This window comes from Mytilus edulis, chromosome 6 (genome assembly GCF_963676685.1).
Source record: "Mytilus edulis chromosome 6, xbMytEdul2.2, whole genome shotgun sequence".
Lineage (NCBI taxonomy): Eukaryota > Metazoa > Mollusca > Bivalvia > Mytilida > Mytilidae > Mytilus > Mytilus edulis.
This window is the reverse complement of record NC_092349.1, coordinates 34,751,309-34,773,520: the sequence shown is the minus strand read 5'-3', so window position 1 is coordinate 34,773,520 and position 22,212 is coordinate 34,751,309. Positions and strand designations below refer to the sequence as shown.

Sequence of the window (22,212 nt, the reverse complement as noted above, 5' to 3'; positions counted from 1 at the left end):
CTGAGACAAATGCACAATAATGCTGAAAGTGGCGTTTAACACCAATCGATCAATTAAGGCAAGTTTCATATCCTGACTTAGTACAGACATTAAATGGTTGATTAAACCTGGTTTTATAGCTATTTAAACCTCTCACTTGTATGACAGACGCATACAATTCCATTATATTGAAACCATGTGTAAACAAAACAAACAGACATAATACATGTAATAGGTACACATGTCAAAATTAGGGGTACAGCAGTCAACATTAGGTTATAATCTTAATCACTATGAAAACAAACAAATATATAACAAAAAAGCTCATAAGCAAAAATGAAAGACAAGAATACATAAAAATTACCATAACACATTGACGGGATGTATAAGTACAGGGTCACGTCATGTAACAAAGAAACACAAAAGGCATATACATGATATAGACAAAGCACATTATTTTGTTTACCATAGAACAATAACAGGAAATATAAGTACAGAGCCACGTAAATGGATGTCACCAAAAACAGACTAAACAAACAGTAAAAGTAATATTCATAAAGACAAATAAAAGAATACTATAACACGTAATTTAGATGAAAAACAATGTTAGTACCCAAAATCTATACTTCAAGACCATCGTGTTTTATTTGTGAAGTTGATATATTTGAAATATCTATCAGCCAGGTCTTGGTACCTTCCGATGAACTTGTAGGAAAATGACGAGACGTGCTTTGACATACCCGGCCCCTGGTTCATCAACTTTCTGTTCTGACACTGGTGAAGTTTTACAAAGTCTGAGTAGGAGCTGCAAGCTCTTGAATACCGCATAAGTTTGGAAATGTATATCCCATATGCGGTGAAGTTGGCATGTTGCTACTAAGGTGGGAGGAATTGATAATTTCAAAATTAAAATCGTCTCGTTTGTCATAGATTCTGGTACTGAGATGATCATGTATGTCAAATTCGAGGTATAATCTAAAATGAGGAGGAGGAATTCGTGTCTGTTGTTTCTTTAATTTCTAGTTCTGGGGGATATATTAATGGAACCCAATCGGAACAGTCTAGATGACTAATGGAAAGAACATCATCAATATATCTCAATGTGAAATTAATGACCTGGCTTTGTTGATCTTCTTGTTTTTGACAAGTGTCTGAAGGAACTCCGATTCATATGAAAATAAGGAATAGGTCGGCAAGCAGAGGCGCACAGTTCGTTCCCATATGAATGCCGACAATTTGTTGAAAAAGTCTACCTCAAAATTTAACAAATATGTTGTTAATAAGAAACTCCAGCTTTTTCCCCCCATTTTTATGATAAAAAGCATTGTGGATTATTTCCTTAGACGATTTTTCAATTTCCCATAGGGAATGGTGGTATACAGGGTTGACAAATCAAGTTTTGATAGAATTTATTTCAGAAAAAAGATAGATTTAAAATAGATAGATTTAAAATTATCCAGAAGTTCTTTAGAGTTTTTTTTAGAATCCACATATGGTTAAAACCACTACGCGAGTAAACAGTTTCACAGTAATTCTGAAGACCCTCTTTCAATGCGGACAGCATTTTTGTCAATTTTTTTTTTGTCAATTTTTTAGTCGAACATGCAGATGAGCCGGCAATGTATCGTTGTTTGTACGAAATTTTGTGAAGCTTAGGTATCCAATACAAACAAGGTAAGTCCTCCGATTTGTTGTAATGTTCATTGAAGCAATGAATGATCTATGATTCACCAAAATGTAATGAAGTTTGTTAGGATTTTTACCTTGATCACCCTGGGACTGGACTTTCGACAGGCATAACACTGTCGCATTCCTTTTCTCCTATTTTATTATTTATTGCAGATCTGTTGAAGTCACATCAACTTATGCGTAAATTATTTTAATTAATGTTAAAAGTAAACACTTGTTACTTAAACATTGGTATGTCTACAGGATATATATATATACTGTCAAGTGTTTGTTCTTGAGTGTTTTGTTTTGTGTTATTCGGTCAATTATTACAGATCTGAAGGTGTTGAAGTTTATAACGTTTTTCAATAATGCATTTTTCAATTTTAATTTTATTACTTTTGTGTTTGACTCACTTTCATGGAAATGACGGATTATTGCAGAACAAAACTTTTACAAAGCCAATGATACCAGTGCCATTACTAAACAATTTAAATGCGCCGTTGGTAGCCCAATTAGATGTCAATGCAATAAACATAGAGCTGAAAGCTTATATACAACAGGAGATAACAAATGGTGTTAAAATTGCAATGGAAGAAATGGCTGCTAGCATTGTCAACAAGAAAATAAACGAGGCTACTTTAAAATTGAGAGAAAGTATCCAAGAAAAGTTTATTCAGGCCAAAAGTGAAATTCAAGGTTAGTTATTTTATGTCAAATCATTGATACACACGCTTTTGCCCAGGCGGTCATTTTGTCAGCTTCTTCTTTAGTTTAGTCTGAAGTATTTTTATGTTGTATGATGGTATTTTTGACTTGGTGTGTTTGCATGTTCCAGTGGTATATTTCGCCTTTGCTTTACAAAATCTGAAAAAGAACAGTGACTCTTATATTTAGATCAGTGGTCTGATCATTCCATACATCCTCTATTTACCCATTCACCTATAAAAATACAAGACTTTTAAGTTTATATCTGAATAATATACTTAACTTCCAGTCACACATATATCATGTTTGTTCAGGACGAGAACAAATAAACAAGTCATACAATAGGAAAGTTCGCGGAAATTTCCACTGCCGCTAAAAATGGGGGTATTTTAAATAGTCAGAAATATTGCTTTTTTTACACCATTTCTCATTACTGATGACATTGGAAAAGTAATCATGATTACATCTGATTACAAGGAGTTTTAAAATAACCTAATTGAATGATGGTATTGAAGGAAGTCTCATTGGGGGGTTCCGATCCCGGATCCCGCTTACTGTTTTGTCAGATTCCCGTATCCCGCTTACACTATGTACGTAAGCAATTCTCATTTTTTTGTCATTTCCCGGGTCCCGCTAGACCTCATTTCCCGTTTTCCCGACAGAATAATTTGACTTTCACGTGTCACGCTTACAAAAAATCGGCAATCCCGCGTCATGCTTAGACCCACATTGAACAACGGTTATTAATATTTGCGGTTATTAATATTTGCGCTTATAGATTGGGAAAACATTTTATTTGATAAGTTTTAATATAAAAACTTAAGCACTTCATTTAATACACCACCAAAATTCACATCATATGCATGAATAATTTGTCATTGGTTATGGTGCAAAACACTTGATCATCATTACTCTCTGAAATATTTGAAATGTTAGTCTCCGTAGTCTGGTCTGCAAATGTGTCCTCCAATACTAAAAAGTATCTCCACAGGAGCAGATGATGCATGAATGGAAAAAATACTTCCAGGTCAACTTCTACAATATTGGATATTCACTGTCTAGATTTCCATAATTCCGAAGGGTCACACTCCATATTTTCAAGTTGTTAGTTTAAGAAATCATCTATCCTACATTCCATTTTCGAATAATGACGTTACTTGGTGTAGCGAAGAGTCAAAAAAGAAAATATTTTCAGCATATTTGATGCATTATCAGTTACACTACATAAAACCTTGTCAACTAGAGTTACAAGAGTTTATTAAGAATAATCACCAATGTTTTCACTTGTATGTTTGCGTTTGTTGCAGGCAACCATGAACGACTGTATCTTTAACTCATGAACAAAGTGTCCCGTTATTCAGAGAGAAGATGACATATGGTCTATTTGACAATAAATTCAATGATAGAAACCTTTTGCGCTCTTGACAACTGATCTTCAAGATTATTTTGAAATCTATATTTGTAGTCTGCAATGAGTTCAATCACAATATATTTTCTTAATTGAACCAGATATTTTGAAGTTTCTTAGCGATACACTATTCAATAGTACCGTAAGCTTTATTTGTCGGCTGTCTAGAACTGTCACAAGGAAAATTAAAAATTCACTGTTAAAACATACAGCTAAAAATGTTGATATAAGCTACGTATGCCTATGGCCTCTCTTGAGCATAATTTTGCCAACGGCCTTCTGAATGAATAAAACTACAATTCTTAACCAGCGAATATGACCTGATAGGAATTCATTTTGATGCAAAAAAATCACTGGTCGATTTAAATGCAAAACATAAAGGACATGTACACAAAAAATATACAATACATGTAAAAAATCGAAACAAGTCAAGTTAAACTTTATAATAGTTATAGAAATATATAGATAATTGACCAATGTGAACTACATGGATCGCATAATAAAGCCCTTTTAACTAGTCAAAACATTATTTGGGGACCTGAAATAGTTCTAAGTTTAGAGTTGGAGTAAAGTCGGTTAATTTAGTATTTAAATTATTAAATTTTAAGTAGTTTTAATTGAATTTATAAGGGGTTTTCTAATTTTACTGCTGATTCAAAAGGCAACGAAGGGAAATATGTTTCTCATCATCTAAAATATAACACAAACTTTTTATCACTTTACGTTTTCTTTAGAATTTATATTTTTTTTATCTTGATCATTTTGTAGACGATAATGGAAGCCCTTTTCTCAACACTCCTGCCAATATTGTAAATTTGGATGGTGCAAATACTTAATTTCAATCCAGGTATCTATGATGCGTCTTTTTACAACTCGGTCGATGCTTCTGTTGGTGAAGTTTTTATTCCCGAGGGTATTACTAGCCCAGTAGTCCCGTAATTAAGCCAACCGGAAAAAAAAACTTTGCGGTTTCACGAGTTGAAAATTTCCTTTTTCCACACCAAAATTTTTTGAAAATTCATATCTTTGCATACTTTTAATAAATTCATAGTTTTTCACCTATTATATTGTCCTCTGCTCCTCAAATCAGTACATGGTTCACCAATACGCTGCATAGAAAGTTATTGTCAATGCACTGTTTTCAAGTTCCTTAATTTGAGGCGCATTAGTTATATTGATTCATTTAAAATAAAAAAAATCTATTCCTTTTCTCTAAATTTTTGTATATTTTAGCTATTCATTTGTTTGACCGAGTGCCCTTCACATTTCATGTAAACATGTAATCTTTGTGCAGATTATTATATTGTTACCGTTGTAAATTAAGAGAAAAAACTTAAATATATATTAAATATTGATAAATGACCTTAAATAAAAGCCACAAATGCAGTATTTATAAAATCTTTATCTGACCTTCCTAAATATGTTGTAGACAACATTGGTACAACGTACACTCAATGGGGAAGAACCAGCTGCACCGCAGACGACACTGAAACATTTTATTCAGGTAAGTGTAGGTATATAAACTCATCATACATGTAGATACCAGGACTAAATTTTGTACATACGCCAGACGCGCGTTTCGTCTACAAAAGATTCATCAGTGACGCTCGAATCCAAAGAAGTTAAAAAGGTCAAATAAAGTACGAAGTTGAAGAGCATTGAGGACCAAAATTCCTAAAAGTTTTGCCAAATCCAGCTAAGGTATCATATGCCTGGGATAGAAAAGCCTGATACACTCAATAAAACATAGAGTAAATTAATTGCATGGAAGTTTTTTAAAAAGTAAAACATATCTGTAAACCTCAAATCTGTGTACGGCCTCAAATCGGTGTTCGTTTCTTAATTATGTGCCCCATCGTGACTTCAATCGCTAATCTGTGTCCGTTAAAACAGATACGTCCTCATATCCGTGTCCTATTTTCAAATTTGTTTTGAATGGTGACGTCATTCTCAAATCTATGTCCGTTAAAAAATATACGGCCTCAAATCTGTTCTTTTTAAAAATCTTTTTCCAGTTTGCTTCTCCACGCACAAATCTATGTCCGTCTCATAAGTACGGCCTTATGGGATTTTTGTCATTTCCAATTTAAGTTGGGACGTGTTCTTCATGTAAGGGGACGACCATTTGATATTCTGGAAAAGGGGGGGGGGGGGGGGGGCAGGAGGATTTGTTTTTGATCGGTTATTTATTTTTGAAAACTAAGAGGACAGATTATTTATTTTCTGCACTATTGAAGCAAGATTTTTCATTTTCATCAAAGCAAGGGACTGTTAATTCATTTTCACAACAATATTTATGATATTCGAAAGCATACAATTTTTAAATGATTTGTTTATTATAAATAATACATGTATAGTCAAGTCATTATGTACCATTTAATCACCATCCTCTGCAGAAATGAATCTCTTTATATTCCCAACTGCTTATACATGTACTGCATACATACATAGTATTAAATTTGGGTTGTAACTAGCCTCTTTTAAAAGTATTGGGAAACATATTTCGCCGAGCGGAGCGAGGAACATTTTTTTGGGAAGGGTTTTGGAGCCCCTGAAGGCCCAAGACGCTATAGAACAAATGATGCAAAATCATGCTTTCTGGGTGTTCCGACGACCTTTTCATAATCTGAAAATGCAAGTTTTGTTTTAATAATTTATATACGACGGCAAAAATTGCAAATTTTTTGGTCGTATATTGGTATCACGTTGGCGTCGTCGTCGTCGTTGTCCGAAGTCATTTGGTTTTCGCACTATAACTTTAGTATAAGTAAAAAGAAATCTATGAAATTTAAACACAACGTTTATGACCACAAAAGAAAGGTTGGGATTGATTTTGGGATTTTTGGTCCCAACAGTTTAGGAATAAGGGGCCAAAAAAGGGCCCAAATCAGCATTATTCTTGGTTTTCGCACAATAACTTTAGTACTTTAGTATAAGTAATTAGAAATCAATGAAATTTAAACACAAGGTTTATGACCACAAAAGGAAGGTTGGGATTGATTTTGGGAGTTGAGGTCTCAACAGTTTAGGAATAAGGGGCCAAAAAGGGGCCCACATAAGCATTTTTCTTGGTTTTCGCACCATAACTTTAGTATAAGTAAATAGAAATCTATGAAATTTAAACACAAGGTTTATGACCATAAAAGGAAGGTTGAGATTGATTTTGGGAGTTTTGGTCCCAACAGTTTAGGAATAAATGAACCAAAGGGTCCAAAATTAAACTTGGTTTGATTTCATTATTGAATAATTGTTTTTTTTTTATATGCCGAATCTAACTGTGTATGTAGATTCTTAATTTTTGGTCCCATTTTCAAATTGGTCTACACTAAGGTCCAAAGGGTCCAAAATTAAACTAAGTTTAATTTTAACAAAAACTGAATCCTTGGGGTTCTTTGATATGCTGAATCTAAACATGTACCTAGATTTTTGATTATTGGCTCAGTTTTCAAGTTGGTCCAAATCTGGGTCCAAAATTAAACTTTGTTTGATTTCAACCAAAATTGAATTCTTGGGGTTCTTTGATATGCTGAATCTAACCATGTATTTTGATTTTGGATAGTGGACCATAATAGGTAATGTCTAATTCAAAATTTAAAGTTTTTAAGTTTAAGTTCTTAGACCACATTCATTATGTGTCAGAAACCTGTGTTGTGTCAACTATTTAATCACAATCCAAATTCAGAGCTGTATCAAGTTTGAATGTTGTGTCCATACTTGCCCCAATGTGCATGGTTCGAATTAGGCGGTCGTATAAAGCTGCGCCCTGCGGAGCATCTGGTTTGACAATATTTTGGTCTCAAAGCAAAATGTATGAATTCAGTATAAGACTTAGGTTTCTTGGGACAATATCAATAGACCAATGTGCATGATAAAGCAAAAATGGAATTCACATAGTAAAGTCTGCGGCTGCTGTTTTTTTAAACTCATTATCAAGTTCATAAAAAAATTATTAGATTATACAAAAGGAATGCAACACTAACATAATACAGACAAAAGACAAATAGATAAGAAACATTTATCCCGAAAAATCAGGGCTACATCTGAGGGAAAACAGAACTTGGTCCTTGCAAGGCACTCGCAGTGAACACAATTTAATATGAAGACAAGCGTTTGGTTTTGAAATTTTCTACATGAGGCATTTTGCGGCCCTGTTAAAATAAAAGTGAGGTAAGGTTTCCTGAGACAATATACCTAAGTTAAATGAAACCAATTTTCAGACATTTCAAGTATATTTTAATAATATTTATACTTTTATTTAAAAAAAAAAGGGAAGTGTTTCCCGTTTTTTTTGTTTTGAAAAACAATGTATTTATAAAGAATCTGGTGCTATCTCATACTTTCAATTAGACCTGCTGAGTTATTTATTTTCAATACATTGCATGCCAGGTAATTTATTTTCGAAGTACCACAGAACAAACCATTTATTTTTGTGATTATCAAGGCTGAGTTATTTATTTTCAAAATCCTCCTGCCACCCCCCCCCCCCCCCCAGAATATCAAATGGTCGTCCCCTAATCATGTGTGTACTTTAAAGTCTACATGCGTGTGTAATTATTGTATGATTTACATTTTATTGTAAAAAAAACCTACATTTTCAAATAGTTTGCTTTTCTCGATCCCGTGTTTAATTGTTATGTAGTAATTATAATGTGTAAGTATGTTTGTGTGTGTCTTGGTTTTTTTTAGGAGGAGGGTGTTTATCAGCTTTTAAATGCCCGTCTTTTTGATAAGACATATCATATAATATGTTCTTAAGTAAAAATTAAAAAGACAAGATGAGTATCATTTTTTTTAAATTCTATTCATTGTTATAGTTACCTGTTAATCAAAAGGTGTTGCAAAATTCAGTCTTTTAAAGTAAAGCTGAGATGGTGTGGAAGGCTTTGTACTCGTGTGTACCCTATTGTTGTAGTTGTAATAAAATTCGGACAATTTTGAAGGTCAGTTAGTCTTTTTCAAATGATATATCTCTTTTTTAAATATTTTGTTAAGTGTTCAATTTAAGTGTTCTACGCGAACTTGTCTCTGCGGGTGATGGAAATTTCCAGGTAACTAACTGCCTTACATAAATAACCCCATTTAATTCGATTAAGGACATAGATTCGAGACATTACAGGACATAACATTTTGAACGTCTATGACGCAGTAATAAAAAAGGACATATATTTGCGACAGGACATATGGATTTAATGCTTACATATATTTTCGACGGTACTCAAATAATCTTAAAATCTTAAATTCGTGTTATTATGTTAAACATCACCTTTTTTTGTTAGTTATATTACTGTACATAATTTGAAAATCAATTCCTGTGTTTAGTCTAGCATAAACGGAAATTAACGACCACATCTTTATAGTTACACGGTTATGATTATAATATCATTAATTAAAACATATTGAGGAGCATTTTACATTAATTTTGACTATATAGCCAAAACGAGAAACATGAATATTTAGATTGAACAAGATATTTCTGCATATCTCATATTCTCTCTCTCTTCATTTAGGATTTGTTGGAGGTTCATCTTACACCAAGTCCGGATCAGCTGTCGACACACTTTGTCTAATAAATGATCCACAATGGGGGATTTACGATTCAAAAGTTAACGACCTTCCTTTTATCGGTGGGGCACTGTTTGATGTTTATGATATAAATGTTCTAAATTCACCATTTGACTTCGATAAGTATGAAAACCATGGAGTTCCTTGTTCAGTCTGCATGAAGAAAAAGAAAGCTTCGACGATTATGATCCCTGCAAGAAAAGATTGTTATGGAAACTGGGTAAAGGAATACGATGGATATCTATATGCTGGTCATCCTAATCATAAAGCAGCAACTGAATATATATGTCTAGACAAAACACCAGAGGCGCTAGATAAATCAACAAACTATACTGATAAAATGCTGCTGTATCCAGTTAGGGTAAATTGCAATGGCGCAATCTCATGTCCACCGTATGTAAATGGAAGAGAGGTTACATGTGTTGTCTGTTCTCGTTAGATTAAAAAAATGCAGCAAACAAAAGAAATAATTGAAAAGAGAGAATCTATTTGATTTTTATAGAATGAAAGATATAATTATAAAGAAATATCAAGGCCTATTTAGATTTATTGATTAATTGGTGAAAAATGCAATTTTCAGTAATATTGTGCTATTTCGAGGTGGTAAGTTTTTATTGCTGGAGGAAGCCAGAGATCCTGTCAAGGCCGAGAGATCTGTGCTCACATTCACCATAATATACAATGTAACTACAAAAATGTATATACATCTGATGAAACAATAATTCTTATACAGTTTTTAATGTGAGGGAATACGTTTATACCTCCGGTAGTTGCACTTGATGATATTTATATTTCGATACACGCTGACCGATTAACTTTCTGTTTGTCTTTTTATTTTTAGCCATGGCGTTGTCAGTTTTTTTTCTATCTATGAGTTTGACTCTCCCTCTGGTATCTTTCGTCCCTCTTTTCTATTACCCATGTAAATAAAGGCAACAGTAGTATACCGCTGTTCAAAACTCATAAATCCATGGACAAAAAACTAAATCGGGGTAACAAACTAAAACCAAGGGAAACACATTAAATATAAGAGAACAACGACACAACACTGAAATGTAACACACACAGAAACAGACCAAGCATCAGACAAAATCCCACGAGATTAACAAATATAACATCAAAACCAAATACATGAATTTGGGATAGACAAGTACAGTGACACGTCTTATCGCAATGTGAATTTACACTCAAAAATAAGAGAAAACAAACAATAATATAACAATGGCCATATTCATGACTTGGTACAGGACATTTTTAAAGGAAAAAATGGTGGGTTGAACCTGGTTTTGTGGCATGCCAAACCTCGTACTTTAATGGCAATGTTAAATATAACATTGAAATGACAAAATAATATTACAGGACTACAATACAAATAAATAGGAGAGCGTATTAGACAAAGAACCACATGATTAATAGATAACAAAAAGCTACAGGTTTAAAATTCAATACGCCAAATACGCGCCTCGTCCACACAAGACTCACCAGTGACGCCGAGATATAAAAGATCGAAAGTGAAAAAAAGTACAAAGTTGTACAGCACTGGAGATCAAAAGTTGAACAAGGTTGTGTCAAATACGGCTATGTTTTTATGCTTGGGATAAAAAAGATGGCGACGATAATAAAGCAAACCTGCTCGACGTTTAAAATGTTTATTTTCATAAGTGACATGGAAATTGTATGTCACCAAATTTGATGAAATTTTGTATGCAGTCTCAATTACATATACTTACATTGAAAATAGTCTTGTTTTCAATGGTTTTCTAGTATGTGGTTGCTATGGAAACCACACATTCATAATATCTGCTGCAAAAGGATGATTTATAATGTCAAAAGTGGACCGACTTCATGAGTTTTGAATATGATAGTGTGGTAATATTTTCAAAATCCAACTTATTTAAGGTTTCTCCTTTTGATGGAATATCAATAAAATTCAGTTTTTAAAATATGTAAAAAAAATGGACAAAAATAGCAAAAAATCAGGATTCTGAAAATTGAGATTTATAGCAATTTTTAGAATTGTTTCAAGCAAAAGTGCAGGCATCAAGAAATGCATAGTATAGCTCCCCAATAACTTTTACCCCCTTTTAAAATCTGTAAAAAAAAATGGAAATGGTATATTTTTGGTAAAAAAGATATTTTCATTTAAAAGTGGTTACCTTAGCAACAATTGATGACAAAGGGTGCTATGACAAAACCATATTTGTCTGATGCAGGCCAATTATTTACTTCTTTTTAGCATTAAATATTGTATCTCAATATGTGTGCAACTATTTTAATGACAATTTGCTTTTATTTTCCCATATAACTGTTGCTATGGTAACATTTATGGTGATTTTTCATCATAAAATTGTTATATAGTCAAGCAAAATTTTATAATAACTTTTTAAAAATAGCAGTTTCTAGTTTTGTTTTCTTATTTAAAAGCTTGCCTGTTATATATCTTTATGTTTAGTTTGTCTGTTTTGTAATCATCAAATAGGTTCTCCGATAGTAGGAGAAATAAAGATTACAGCTTAAAACAGATATACTCAAGCTCATTCCCCTCCCCTACCTTAATATTCTCCTGTCTTCTGCACAAACAATAACAATTGTTACAATGACAATTATGGTAACCACAAGTTATCCCTGCAGACCCTAGATTATCTAATGTTAAGAATTTCAAAGCATGGTTTGCCATATTCATAGATACCATTCAGATGTAGAATGCTCACCTTTTTATCATGACTTTGTAAGTAAAGAGGAAATTCATATTGTGTTGACTGAAAGTGGCATTATACAAACAGCGGAAAATTGTGGTGTATTGACAAGAACTTATGAAGTATGTGAGGGTCATTTCCAGCATCTTCTTTCCCTTAATTTGAAAAGAAGTCGAAGAAGGCAGTGCTTGCTCCCCAGTTTTATAAGCTCACATCCTGATATAGACCACAGTATTGATCAGTATATCCATGCTAAAAGTAAAAGGAAGAGAGTAGATAGGACCTTATCCATTGACCGTATCAGAGTGATCCAAGACAAGTATGGAATTGTCCTTGCTGTCAACACTCGAAAGTTTAACGATATAAATTAGTATTGCCTAGGGCCTGAAAAATATATATCTGTATTTCTGCAAACCCGACCATGCAAAGGTCACATTCAACTGTACCTTAATCCTTATATGTTTTGGCAATTATCGATTAAGCACCATTAAAGTCGGGGTGCATTCATATTGCAACCTAATTGAAATATTATAGTGTTACTAACTTGCTTTTTCTGCATTGGTCCTCTTATAAATTGTCGGGCAGCTGTATAAGCCCTTGGCACCACATGTCTTGGGTAAATACAAAACCTCTTCAATCTATTTTTTTTTATTAAATAATCTCTGTTTATCGTTCCCATGTACGACAAACTCAAAAGTGTTCCAATAATAATTAATGGCTCTGTATTACTATTTAAATCAAGGCTCCGTGTTAAAGGCAGTACATTGACCTATAATGGTTTACTTTTTTAAAATTGTAATTTGAATGGAGAGTTATCTCATTGGCACTCACACCCCATCTTCCTATATCTATTTAAAACGGTTTGAAAGGTAAATACGTTTATGCAGAGGCATTAGGTGGGACATAAGAGCTGTATTGTACATGCTGATTTAATCACATAGGCCCATTTCAAATGTATTATTTGATAAATATGCGTATAAAATGTACATGTAATTATAAAAAAGAAGACGTGGTATGATTGCCAATGAGATAACTGTCCACAAGAGACCAAAAATGACAGACATTAAAACAACTATAGGTCACCATACGGCCTTCAACAATGAGCAAAGCCCATACCGCATAGTCAGCTATAAAAGGCCCTGATATGACAATGTAAAACAATTCAAAAAGAAAACTAATGGCCTTATTTACATAGATAGATAGATAGTTTATTCTCATAAAAGCATGCAAGTACAAAGGTTACAGAGAAGTTAAAAAAATAGTATACAGAAAAATAAAAAATGCATTAAAAATGCATAAAATTAAAAAAAATGAACGAAAAACAAATATTTAACACCATGAACATATGAACAAACGACAACCACTGAATTGCAGGCTCCTGACTTGGGACAGGCACATACATGAATAATGTAGCAGGGTTAAACATATTAGCGGTATCTCAACCCTTTCCTAACCTAGGACAGTAGTATAACACTACAGCATAAGAACAAACTACAAAAAAACAGTTGAAAAAAGGCTTAACTCATCAGATGGACACAAATACACGTGGACGTGGCCGGGTACTTGTACATCCCGACAACAAAAAGACACTAGGAACAGATCTGAGAGTACTCGCAGTTATCTGACAGCTAGTTCAAAGCCACTGACAACTAATAAAAAAAATCATGTAATTAATGCATGTCTACCGTATACTTACCCTATTTTTTTTGCATGTTAGCAGAATAACAGATATATCATATTAGGCCTAAACAACTCGAGAATGAAAAAGGGTTCTTCAATAAAAAGGTTACTTTTGAATAGAGGTTCAGTTAGTTGTTGTCTCGCATGTTACTTATCGGCAATAGCGGCAGGGTTGACAAGTTGTATAAAAGCTTTATATTTTAGAAATTACAAGACACACAACGCTACGCGTCGCCAGTAAAATGCATTTGCGACCGTCAAATCTACAATTGACGGTGGCAACTCTTCAACTACAATACTGTTATTCCTTAAATGGTAGTATGCATAGCTGCATATGCTATACATTTTTAAACAGACTTGTTTGCACTAAAAACGTGCTTTAGATTAGTGATTTCTGAGGAATAAGGACAGGAAGCAGCAGTCAGGCGGAGGGGGGATGAAAAGGTTAAAAACGTACCTTGAAGTAATCATACAATGGTTATAATCTTAAAAAGCATAAATACCTCTACCTCTATCAGCAAATGTGTTTTCTCCCGGACGCGTCTGTCATCAACCTGCAGATTAGATCTGGTATCTGCTACGGCTGATGCTATCTCGTTCCAGGCAGTCTTGTTCTGTAAATAAACTCATCATAGATACCAGGACTAAATTAAGTATATACGCCACACGCGCGTTGACTCATCAGTGACGCTCGAATCCAAAAAGTTAAAAAGGCCAAATAAAGTACGAAGTTGAAGAGCATTGAGGACCAAAATTCCGAAAATTTTTGCCAAATACAGCTAAGGTAATCTATGCCTAAGGTAGAAAAGCCTTAGTTTTTCAAAAAATTAAAATTATTAAGAAATGGATTTTTAGCCAGGACCTCGCTCAGTAGTACCAGGTCATCTTTTGGCTGGGATCTGACTTGTTTTTTTCTACTGCCACTAGTGAAAGATGTCATATTTGCAGTTTCTAAAAAGGGACAAACACATTACAAGAGTTATAAAAATAGTTAAGCACCCCCCTTTTTCACTGAAATAAAATTTATTTAAAGCACCAAAAGCGGGGCTTCTTCTTAATAGTTTAGGTCTGCAAGTATTTCAAGATTCTTATGAATTTGCATGCCTCTCATTCAATCGTAAAAGACACAATTTGACAGCATCAGTATAATAATGTAAATTTTTGATAATTGAAAAACCCTCAATATGCCGCCATTTCCCGTCAAATACGTTCCATATTCACGTTCCATCCTGATGTCATAGAAACGTTTTAATGGCTCAAAATACTTTTAATACCTCGGGTACATTCTCTTGTTCCTGTAAATATTATTCACGAATATCTGTGTTTTCAAAAAAAAATAATCCACAAGTTATTACCTTCGTGTAGCCGCCGCTTTACAAGACAAACTTAACATTTAATTTTTATCAGCTCTTCAACGAAACGTCAGAATGAATTTTTTAAACACCAAGGCATTTTCTACCTCAGACATAGATTACCTTAATTTCATGATGACCAGGAAATAAATTTATGCACAAAACCTATCTTCCACGGATGAATGTCAAATTACAGAACGCAAAAATGTATGCCTATCAAATAAAAAACAACATTGTACAAAAATTACCCTTGAACGTCTCATAAATATTTTGCAATGAAACAAGCGGCTTCTCTTCGGTGCCAACGACGGCCAACTTGCAGGGGTAATCTTGAAAGGTAACCAAATAAGCTACATACGGTGAGATTTTGACAAACTGCAGGACATTTGTCTTAAAAAAATGATTTAAAAAAGCACACAAGACTTTCATCGAAACTGTCGGAGTCTATAACTAAAAACTGTTACAATAAAAATCCATCTATTTTTATTTCGAAGGTCGGAGTCACTTTTTTGGATTTCCCTGTGATATATTTTTAGACGATAAGTAGCGTTTTGAAGTATCTTCTTTGTTTTGAGGCGGAATGTATAGAGACACAGACACGTTATTTTTTTTTATCTCTATAGAATTCGCTCCTCACTATCCTACTACCTGTTGATACATTTATTTTTGGCATTGCACAAGTCATGTCTTCTCTGACTGTTCATGACGTTAAAATACTAAATCCCTGGGATGTTTTAGTTGATTTTAGTCTCAAATGCATGATTTTTTTATTATTAATTGTTTTTGGCTTTTAACTAGCTGTCAGTAACTGCGAGTACTCTCAAATCGTATTTTCTTGTTAATTCGACCTGTTGATACTGTTTATAATGCTTTTTTGTTATTTTATATTAATATGCATCTTGTCTATATACCAGCTTTGATTATTTGGAATATCTTCTAATGTTCACTTCTTCTTACTGCATTTGTTTAAACTTCAAGATTTACCTGTATTATTAAAACCGGTTTTTTTCAAAAGTGATTATTTATTAAAAAGGGTTAAATATTTCGCAGTGGTGTCTTGCCATGGCTTTGTTTGGACTTGTTTGTTTGGTTTTTGGCCTTGAATGTTTGTCCCTAATATTTTATTAACTGTGCATTTGCATTCATATATCGCAGAGCAAATTTATTCGTTCATAGTGTATTAATTTCCTTTTTTTTATTGAGTTAAGCCTGCCAATTTATATTTTATCGTGTGTTTTTCGATGTTGTGATGTCATGCTATTGAAAAAAATTGTTTCAGAAAAAGGAAGAAGGTTTGGTACCATTAAAACGTTAAATCCCGCTGCAAATATTTGCACCTATCCTATGTCAGGAATCTGATGTACAGTAGTTGTCGTTTGTGAATGTAACTTATACGTGTTTCTCGTATTTTGTATAGATTAGACCGTTGGTTTTCCCGTTTGAATGATTTTACACTAGTAATTTTGGGACCCTTATAGCTTGTTGTTCGATGTGAGCCAAGGCTCCATGTTGAAGGCCGTACATTGACCTATAATGGTTTACTTTTTTTAGATTGTTATTTGGATGGAGAGTTGTCTCATTGGCACATACACCACATCTTTCTATATCTATTTTGAATAAATATGTAGTGTGAATTTCGGGGAAAAAAAATCTGTTTCTCACCTCTGTTTCTGTCATGAGGCAGACTCCCAATGCAATAACCATGCTAGTTTTATGAACACACTTTCCTATTCCTCTCCCCTTTTACTCTCTTTTTGGCTACCACTTTCTATACAAAAAAAACTGCCATTCCCTTTTCTTATCCAAACTCTTGACTATTTACCATTCTACCACTCTTATCCCCACTAACTCTCCAAGCTACATGAAAACCATCACTCACTACACCCTCATTCTCTTTATCACGGAAAGACGGCTTGTCGTCATTTACAGCGAAAAGTAAAATCACAAAAATACTGAACTTAGAGGAAAATCTGATCGGAAAGTCCATTATCACATGTCAAAATAGAAAGACAAAACATAAAAAACGAATGGACAAGAACTGTCATATTCCTGACTTGGTACAGGCATTTTCAAATGTAGAAAATGGTGGATTAAACCTAGTTTTATAGCGCTAACCCTCTCATTTCGATGACAGTCTCATCAAATTCTCAATAATCTCTTGTCAGTTGATTAACTATAAGTTCTATATTTTGCCTTTCCTCCTGCCTGATGAACTTGATTGATCTTTTTTGCCCTACAATGACTTCATACAATATCTGACGTCATGCTCTCATTTCAAATCTTTTATTTGAAAGAGGTACATCAAAGATGAAAATCTTGCATAAATCAAAATCTGGACATATGTGTATCTCTTGCACAGTTGGTGTGGACATATGTGTCCCTCCGGCAGCAAGAGGTTTAAAGTGAAGTTTTTGTAAATATGCGACCACGAGATTAAATCTTCAAACTTGAAATGTGAACTGATTAACAATGTCAACTGTTTTACACTGAATCCATCATATAATGCAAGCTGCTGTTGGAATATAATTATCACTTTTAAAATTTACATTTATATCTTAAATAATATAATCTGTGGTTATAAAAAAAACCTTTTAATTTAATTCTTGTATTCCCCGGAGACTGGCTCTGCTAATTTCACCAGACTGTCAAGCACGCCAGTATCCAGAAGTTGTGTTTTCTCTGACGATGGTCCCTTAGACGATTTTTCTCTTCCCCAAACTTTGGACAAATCTTCATTATGTATCCATGTGAATCCCGTACCGTGTCGATTTTGGTTTAACTGATCCCATGTTTTTCGAATAGATGGCGATTCAAGTTTTGGATATTTTTTCCACACATGTCATTGATTAGTAATTTTCGTACTTGAAATTTTGATATTTGGCTGGTCCAATTTCACCCTTTTTATCTGCCAATTCTCTGAAGTGAACTTTTTTGTTGGTCTTTGTGCTCTTCCCTGTTGAAAGGGTTCACGTTTTGATGGCCTCCCCTTTCAGTGGGTGCATTCTCAGATTGCTCTGAAATTATCAATGGCGTTGTTCTAACCCATGTTTCCGTTCTTTTTCTGAAAATGCTAGTTGTTTCACTTTTGGTCTCCGACTCTTCGCTTTCGTTTCTCGGCTGCTGGTACTCCTCCCCAGAAGATTGACATTCTGATGATTCACAAGATATAAAATGAAAGTTTTTAGCACGTGCATACATACATACTTGTAAACTTAAATTTAACCTTAACAATTAACCTATTTATGAGTGTATATAATATGCATGTATAATGTTATGCATGTTTGCACTATAAATCTCTAGAGGCAAGTTATGAATTCGTAACATTTACTAGAGAAAGTTGCTGGGGCCCCATCAAATTAGACCAACCTTTTTAAAGTTAATCGGTTGAAGTAAGGAATAGAACACCATACATTATTCATTATGCTTTGAAATTTCGACGAAGATGGTCACAAAAAGGTTAGTCCATTTTTTTTGAAAACATACTACAGACATATGTCATTATACATTCATACAAGCCCAGTAGTCAGCAATTTTTGTGCTGACATGAACTTTCATGATATGGTTATATTTATAAATTTACTGTTTTCAAAATTTTGAATATTCTGAAATACTAAGGCTTTTCTACCTCAGGCATAGATTACCTTAGCTGTTTTTGCCAATATTTTTAGGAATTTTGGTCCTTACTGCTCTTCATTTTCGTACTTTATTTGGCCTTTAACTTTAATTCATAATATTCAATGTTAATATGGTAAATAATTATTGTACAAAAATGTGGTTTATATAAATAGCAAATTATGATGATATACAAATTATTAATTTAACAGAAGAAAAATTTGTGTACTGTCATCTGTTGGAATATATATATTGAGTATTGCACATGGACAGGATTTCCCCCATAAAATTAAGGTGTTACATGGATCTATCAAATAGAAATTACTGATTTACCTGTAATGAGCCATACAACTTATCAGTTGCCCGACCATGTCACTACAATTTAAAAAGTTTGTTGATAGATGAAAATTATGAAAATCATCATTTTGATAAAAAAAAAAAAAAAAAATTGAATTAACATAGATTTTCTTCATCAAAATTATGAAGTTAATTATTTTGAAATAAAAACTAATTGAATAATTCCCAAAGATTGAAAGAAAATTATTATCTACTCCAGGAATAATAAAAAAAAATGTATTTATAATGGGTCCTATCAATGATTTGTATAGAAATCATAGGTTGGTTTTATGAAATGAATCTCAAACAGACATGCATAATATACATGATATAGATCTAAACATTTTTTTTCTTCAGGAAAGAGTAATCACAAATATTTTTTTTTGGTAAGAAAAAATTATAAAGATCAACACTCAAATTTGAACAAAAAAAGTTTTAGAGTTGTTCTAAAAATTGAATAAGGTTTTTAAATTAGGATGAGAACGAATTCTTTGACCTACATGACCCCCCCCCCCCCCCCCACACACACACACTTCTGTCTGTAGCCACACAACCCCAAAAATGAATTGTGGGGTCTAAAAGAGACGCATGGTCACATTTCAAAACTGCCTACAAGACACCTATTTTATTAAAGCAAATTTGACTGGCAGTTTTGCGAATGGCAGTTACTTCGACTTGTATTTCAAGTGAAAACAATTAAAAAACGTTTAATAAAAACAAATCAAAATTAAACTACATGGGGGATTATTCAGGGTAGTCCAACTTAGTTGCACCAAAGGGTATCTTACTATACAAAATCCATCCTTGTTTCTTCAAAGTTTAGTTTAGCCATAATAAAAAGGAGTATATAACAGCAATAGAAGGTCATAACCAGTGCAGAATAAGTAATAAAATTCATACTGTTGAGATAGTGTCAAGACATATTTAAGACTGTCAAGAATGTGTCGAGACATATTCAGACATTATTAAGAATGTCTAGAATATGTCAAGACAGACCGAGACAAAGGAGTAGGTCCGGTAAGGACCGATTTTGGCCTCAAATTTCAGGTTCATCTGACGAAAGATTTTGACCACTTTTAAACACTTGAGTGTCTATTTTATTTGATTCAATTAATTTATGTGAAAGATTTTAACTGATTTTGTCATTAAAAACGATCCGATTCACGCTCAAATATGAAAAATCTACAAAATATGCCAAAAAATGCCACTTTTCAGATGTTTTTTGTCAAAGATGAAAGTGGCCGCATCCGTGTTCATCCTCAACCTTTATACATGTTATGTATTATCATAAAATACAACTTACATTTTAATATTAAGGATGCACACGAATGCGACCACTTTTGTTTAAACCGAAAACCGTCTTAAATTTAACTAAATTGCTAGAATTGTGAAGATTTCAGTGATTTAGCACGACTTAATGGTGCTTGTACCTGACATATGTGCATAGTATTGTCAAAAACAGCCCATATTTATGTAACAGAAGCATTCTACTGTTCAATTAATAAATAAAAGTTTACATTTTAACAATTTTGTAAAACTTCTATATTTTGGGGCCAAAAAGGGGTCTTGTCAAGAATTGGTCGAGACTAAGCCAGACTCTTTATAAGATGATACAGGAAGTGTCGAGGAATTTTAAGACAATATTCATACTGTCAAGAAAAATCAAGAACCTTATTAAACAAATTCATACTGTGTCAAGAGGTTTTAAAAATTATTTAGACAAATTAAGATGAGTAGAAATTCATGCAAATTCAGACAAAAACTGGTCATTTCAGACCGTCCGTCCGTCCGTCGTCCACACTTCGGACAATAACTCAAAAACACTTTCACCAATTTCCATGAAACTTAAGTGAATTGTTTATATCTATTGACGTAAGCTCCCTTTCGTTTTTTTTTAATTTCAGATTTTAAGTTTTGGATTTATGGGGCTTTATTCATAAAAAAAGGGGGATTTTCAAGACTTCGGACATTAACTCAAAAAAGCTTTCACCAATGTCCATGAAACTTTGGTGAATTGTTTATATCTATTGATGTAAGCTCCCTTTCAATTTTTATAAATTTCAGATTTTAAGTTTTGGATTTATGGGGCTTTATTCATAAAAAAAGGGGGATTTTCAACACTTCGGAAATTAACTCAAAAAGGCTTTCACCAATGTCCATGAAACTTTGGTGAATTGTTTATATCTATTGATGTAAGCTCCCTTTCAATTGTTTATAAATTTCAGATTATAAGTTTTGGATTTATGGGGCTTTATTCATAAAAAAAAGGGGGATTTTCAACACTTCGGACAATAACTCAAAAAGGCTTTCACCAATGTTCATGAAACTTTGGTGAATTGTTTATATCTATTGATGTAAGCTCCCTTTCAATTTTTATAAATTTCAGATTTTACATTTCCGTGTTATGAATTTTTATGCTTAAAAAAGGGGGGATTTTCCAATTTTGGGACAATAACTTATATCTATTGACATAAGCTCCCTTTCCGTTTTTATAAATTTTAGATTTTACGTTTTCTTAAGTAAAGAATTTTAATACTTAAAAAAGGGAGATTTTATGAAACTTTGGTAAATATATTAATGTGACATCCCTTTTGATTTGTATATATATTTCTAGTTGATCATATAAATTCATTTAAAGCATAAAAGACAAGTTAAAAGTTCAACGGGCGTATCATGCGCTAAAGCGCAGCCCTTTATTGTTTTTTGTAGTGCCAGGAATGACCGGTTTTTTGACTGGCTTGATGTCAAGGGAGTACTTGTTCTGCCCGTGTTGAGTTTGATACACGAAACTTAACGCTGGCTTTTTTAATGGGCATGTCGCCAAACTTTCTTAGTACAAGGAAGTTATATTATCACAGTTGAGGTCTGACAGAAGGTTATTGATTTATTTATTTTTAAAGTACGGAGTGTTGCATATCTTAAAGGCATAACACAGACATCACCAACATACCAAGGTTACACACCTACACTTCTTCCTTATCTGAAGATAAAGAAAAACAGATAGAAAAAATAAAACAAGCAATTCAACAAAAAAAATATTCAAGCAAGTGATGGTTAGTGCAATTAAAACATGTAAAAATGTAATATTCGGTTAAATATAACAACATTACTACAACACAGCACAGTTAAAAATCGTCTGTGTGTGTGAGTACATGCCAATTAAGTCTTTTCGATCAGGGAATGAAGATCAGAATTATGAAAACAGCCTGTT

At 33.2% G+C, this 22,212-nt stretch overlaps 1 protein-coding gene across 1 annotated transcript; it reads left to right on the top strand.

Moving 5' to 3' along the window:
• Positions 1–1,942: 1,942 nt before the first annotated feature.
• On the top strand, positions 1,943–9,864 carry LOC139527563 (uncharacterized). Its single transcript, XM_071323071.1, has 3 exons — positions 1,943–2,346; positions 5,193–5,267; positions 9,271–9,864. The coding sequence occupies exons 1-3, from the start codon at positions 2,019–2,021 to the stop codon at positions 9,762–9,764; spliced, it is 897 nt and encodes a 298-aa protein (XP_071179172.1). The 5' UTR covers positions 1,943–2,018; the 3' UTR covers positions 9,765–9,864.
• The last annotated feature ends 12,348 nt before the right edge of the window (positions 9,865–22,212 follow it).

Bases quoted from the DNA above. Each gene is read 5' to 3' on its own strand.
- LOC139527563 (XM_071323071.1), top strand. From the start codon at position 2,019: ATGCATTTTTCAATTTTAATTTTATTACTTTTGTGTTTGACTCACTTT. The intron at 2,347-5,192 runs GTTAGTTATTTT...AATATGTTGTAG, and splicing joins GGCCAAAAGTGAAATTCAAG to ACAACATTGGTACAACGTAC. The intron at 5,268-9,270 runs GTAAGTGTAGGT...CTCTTCATTTAG, and splicing joins CACTGAAACATTTTATTCAG to GATTTGTTGGAGGTTCATCT.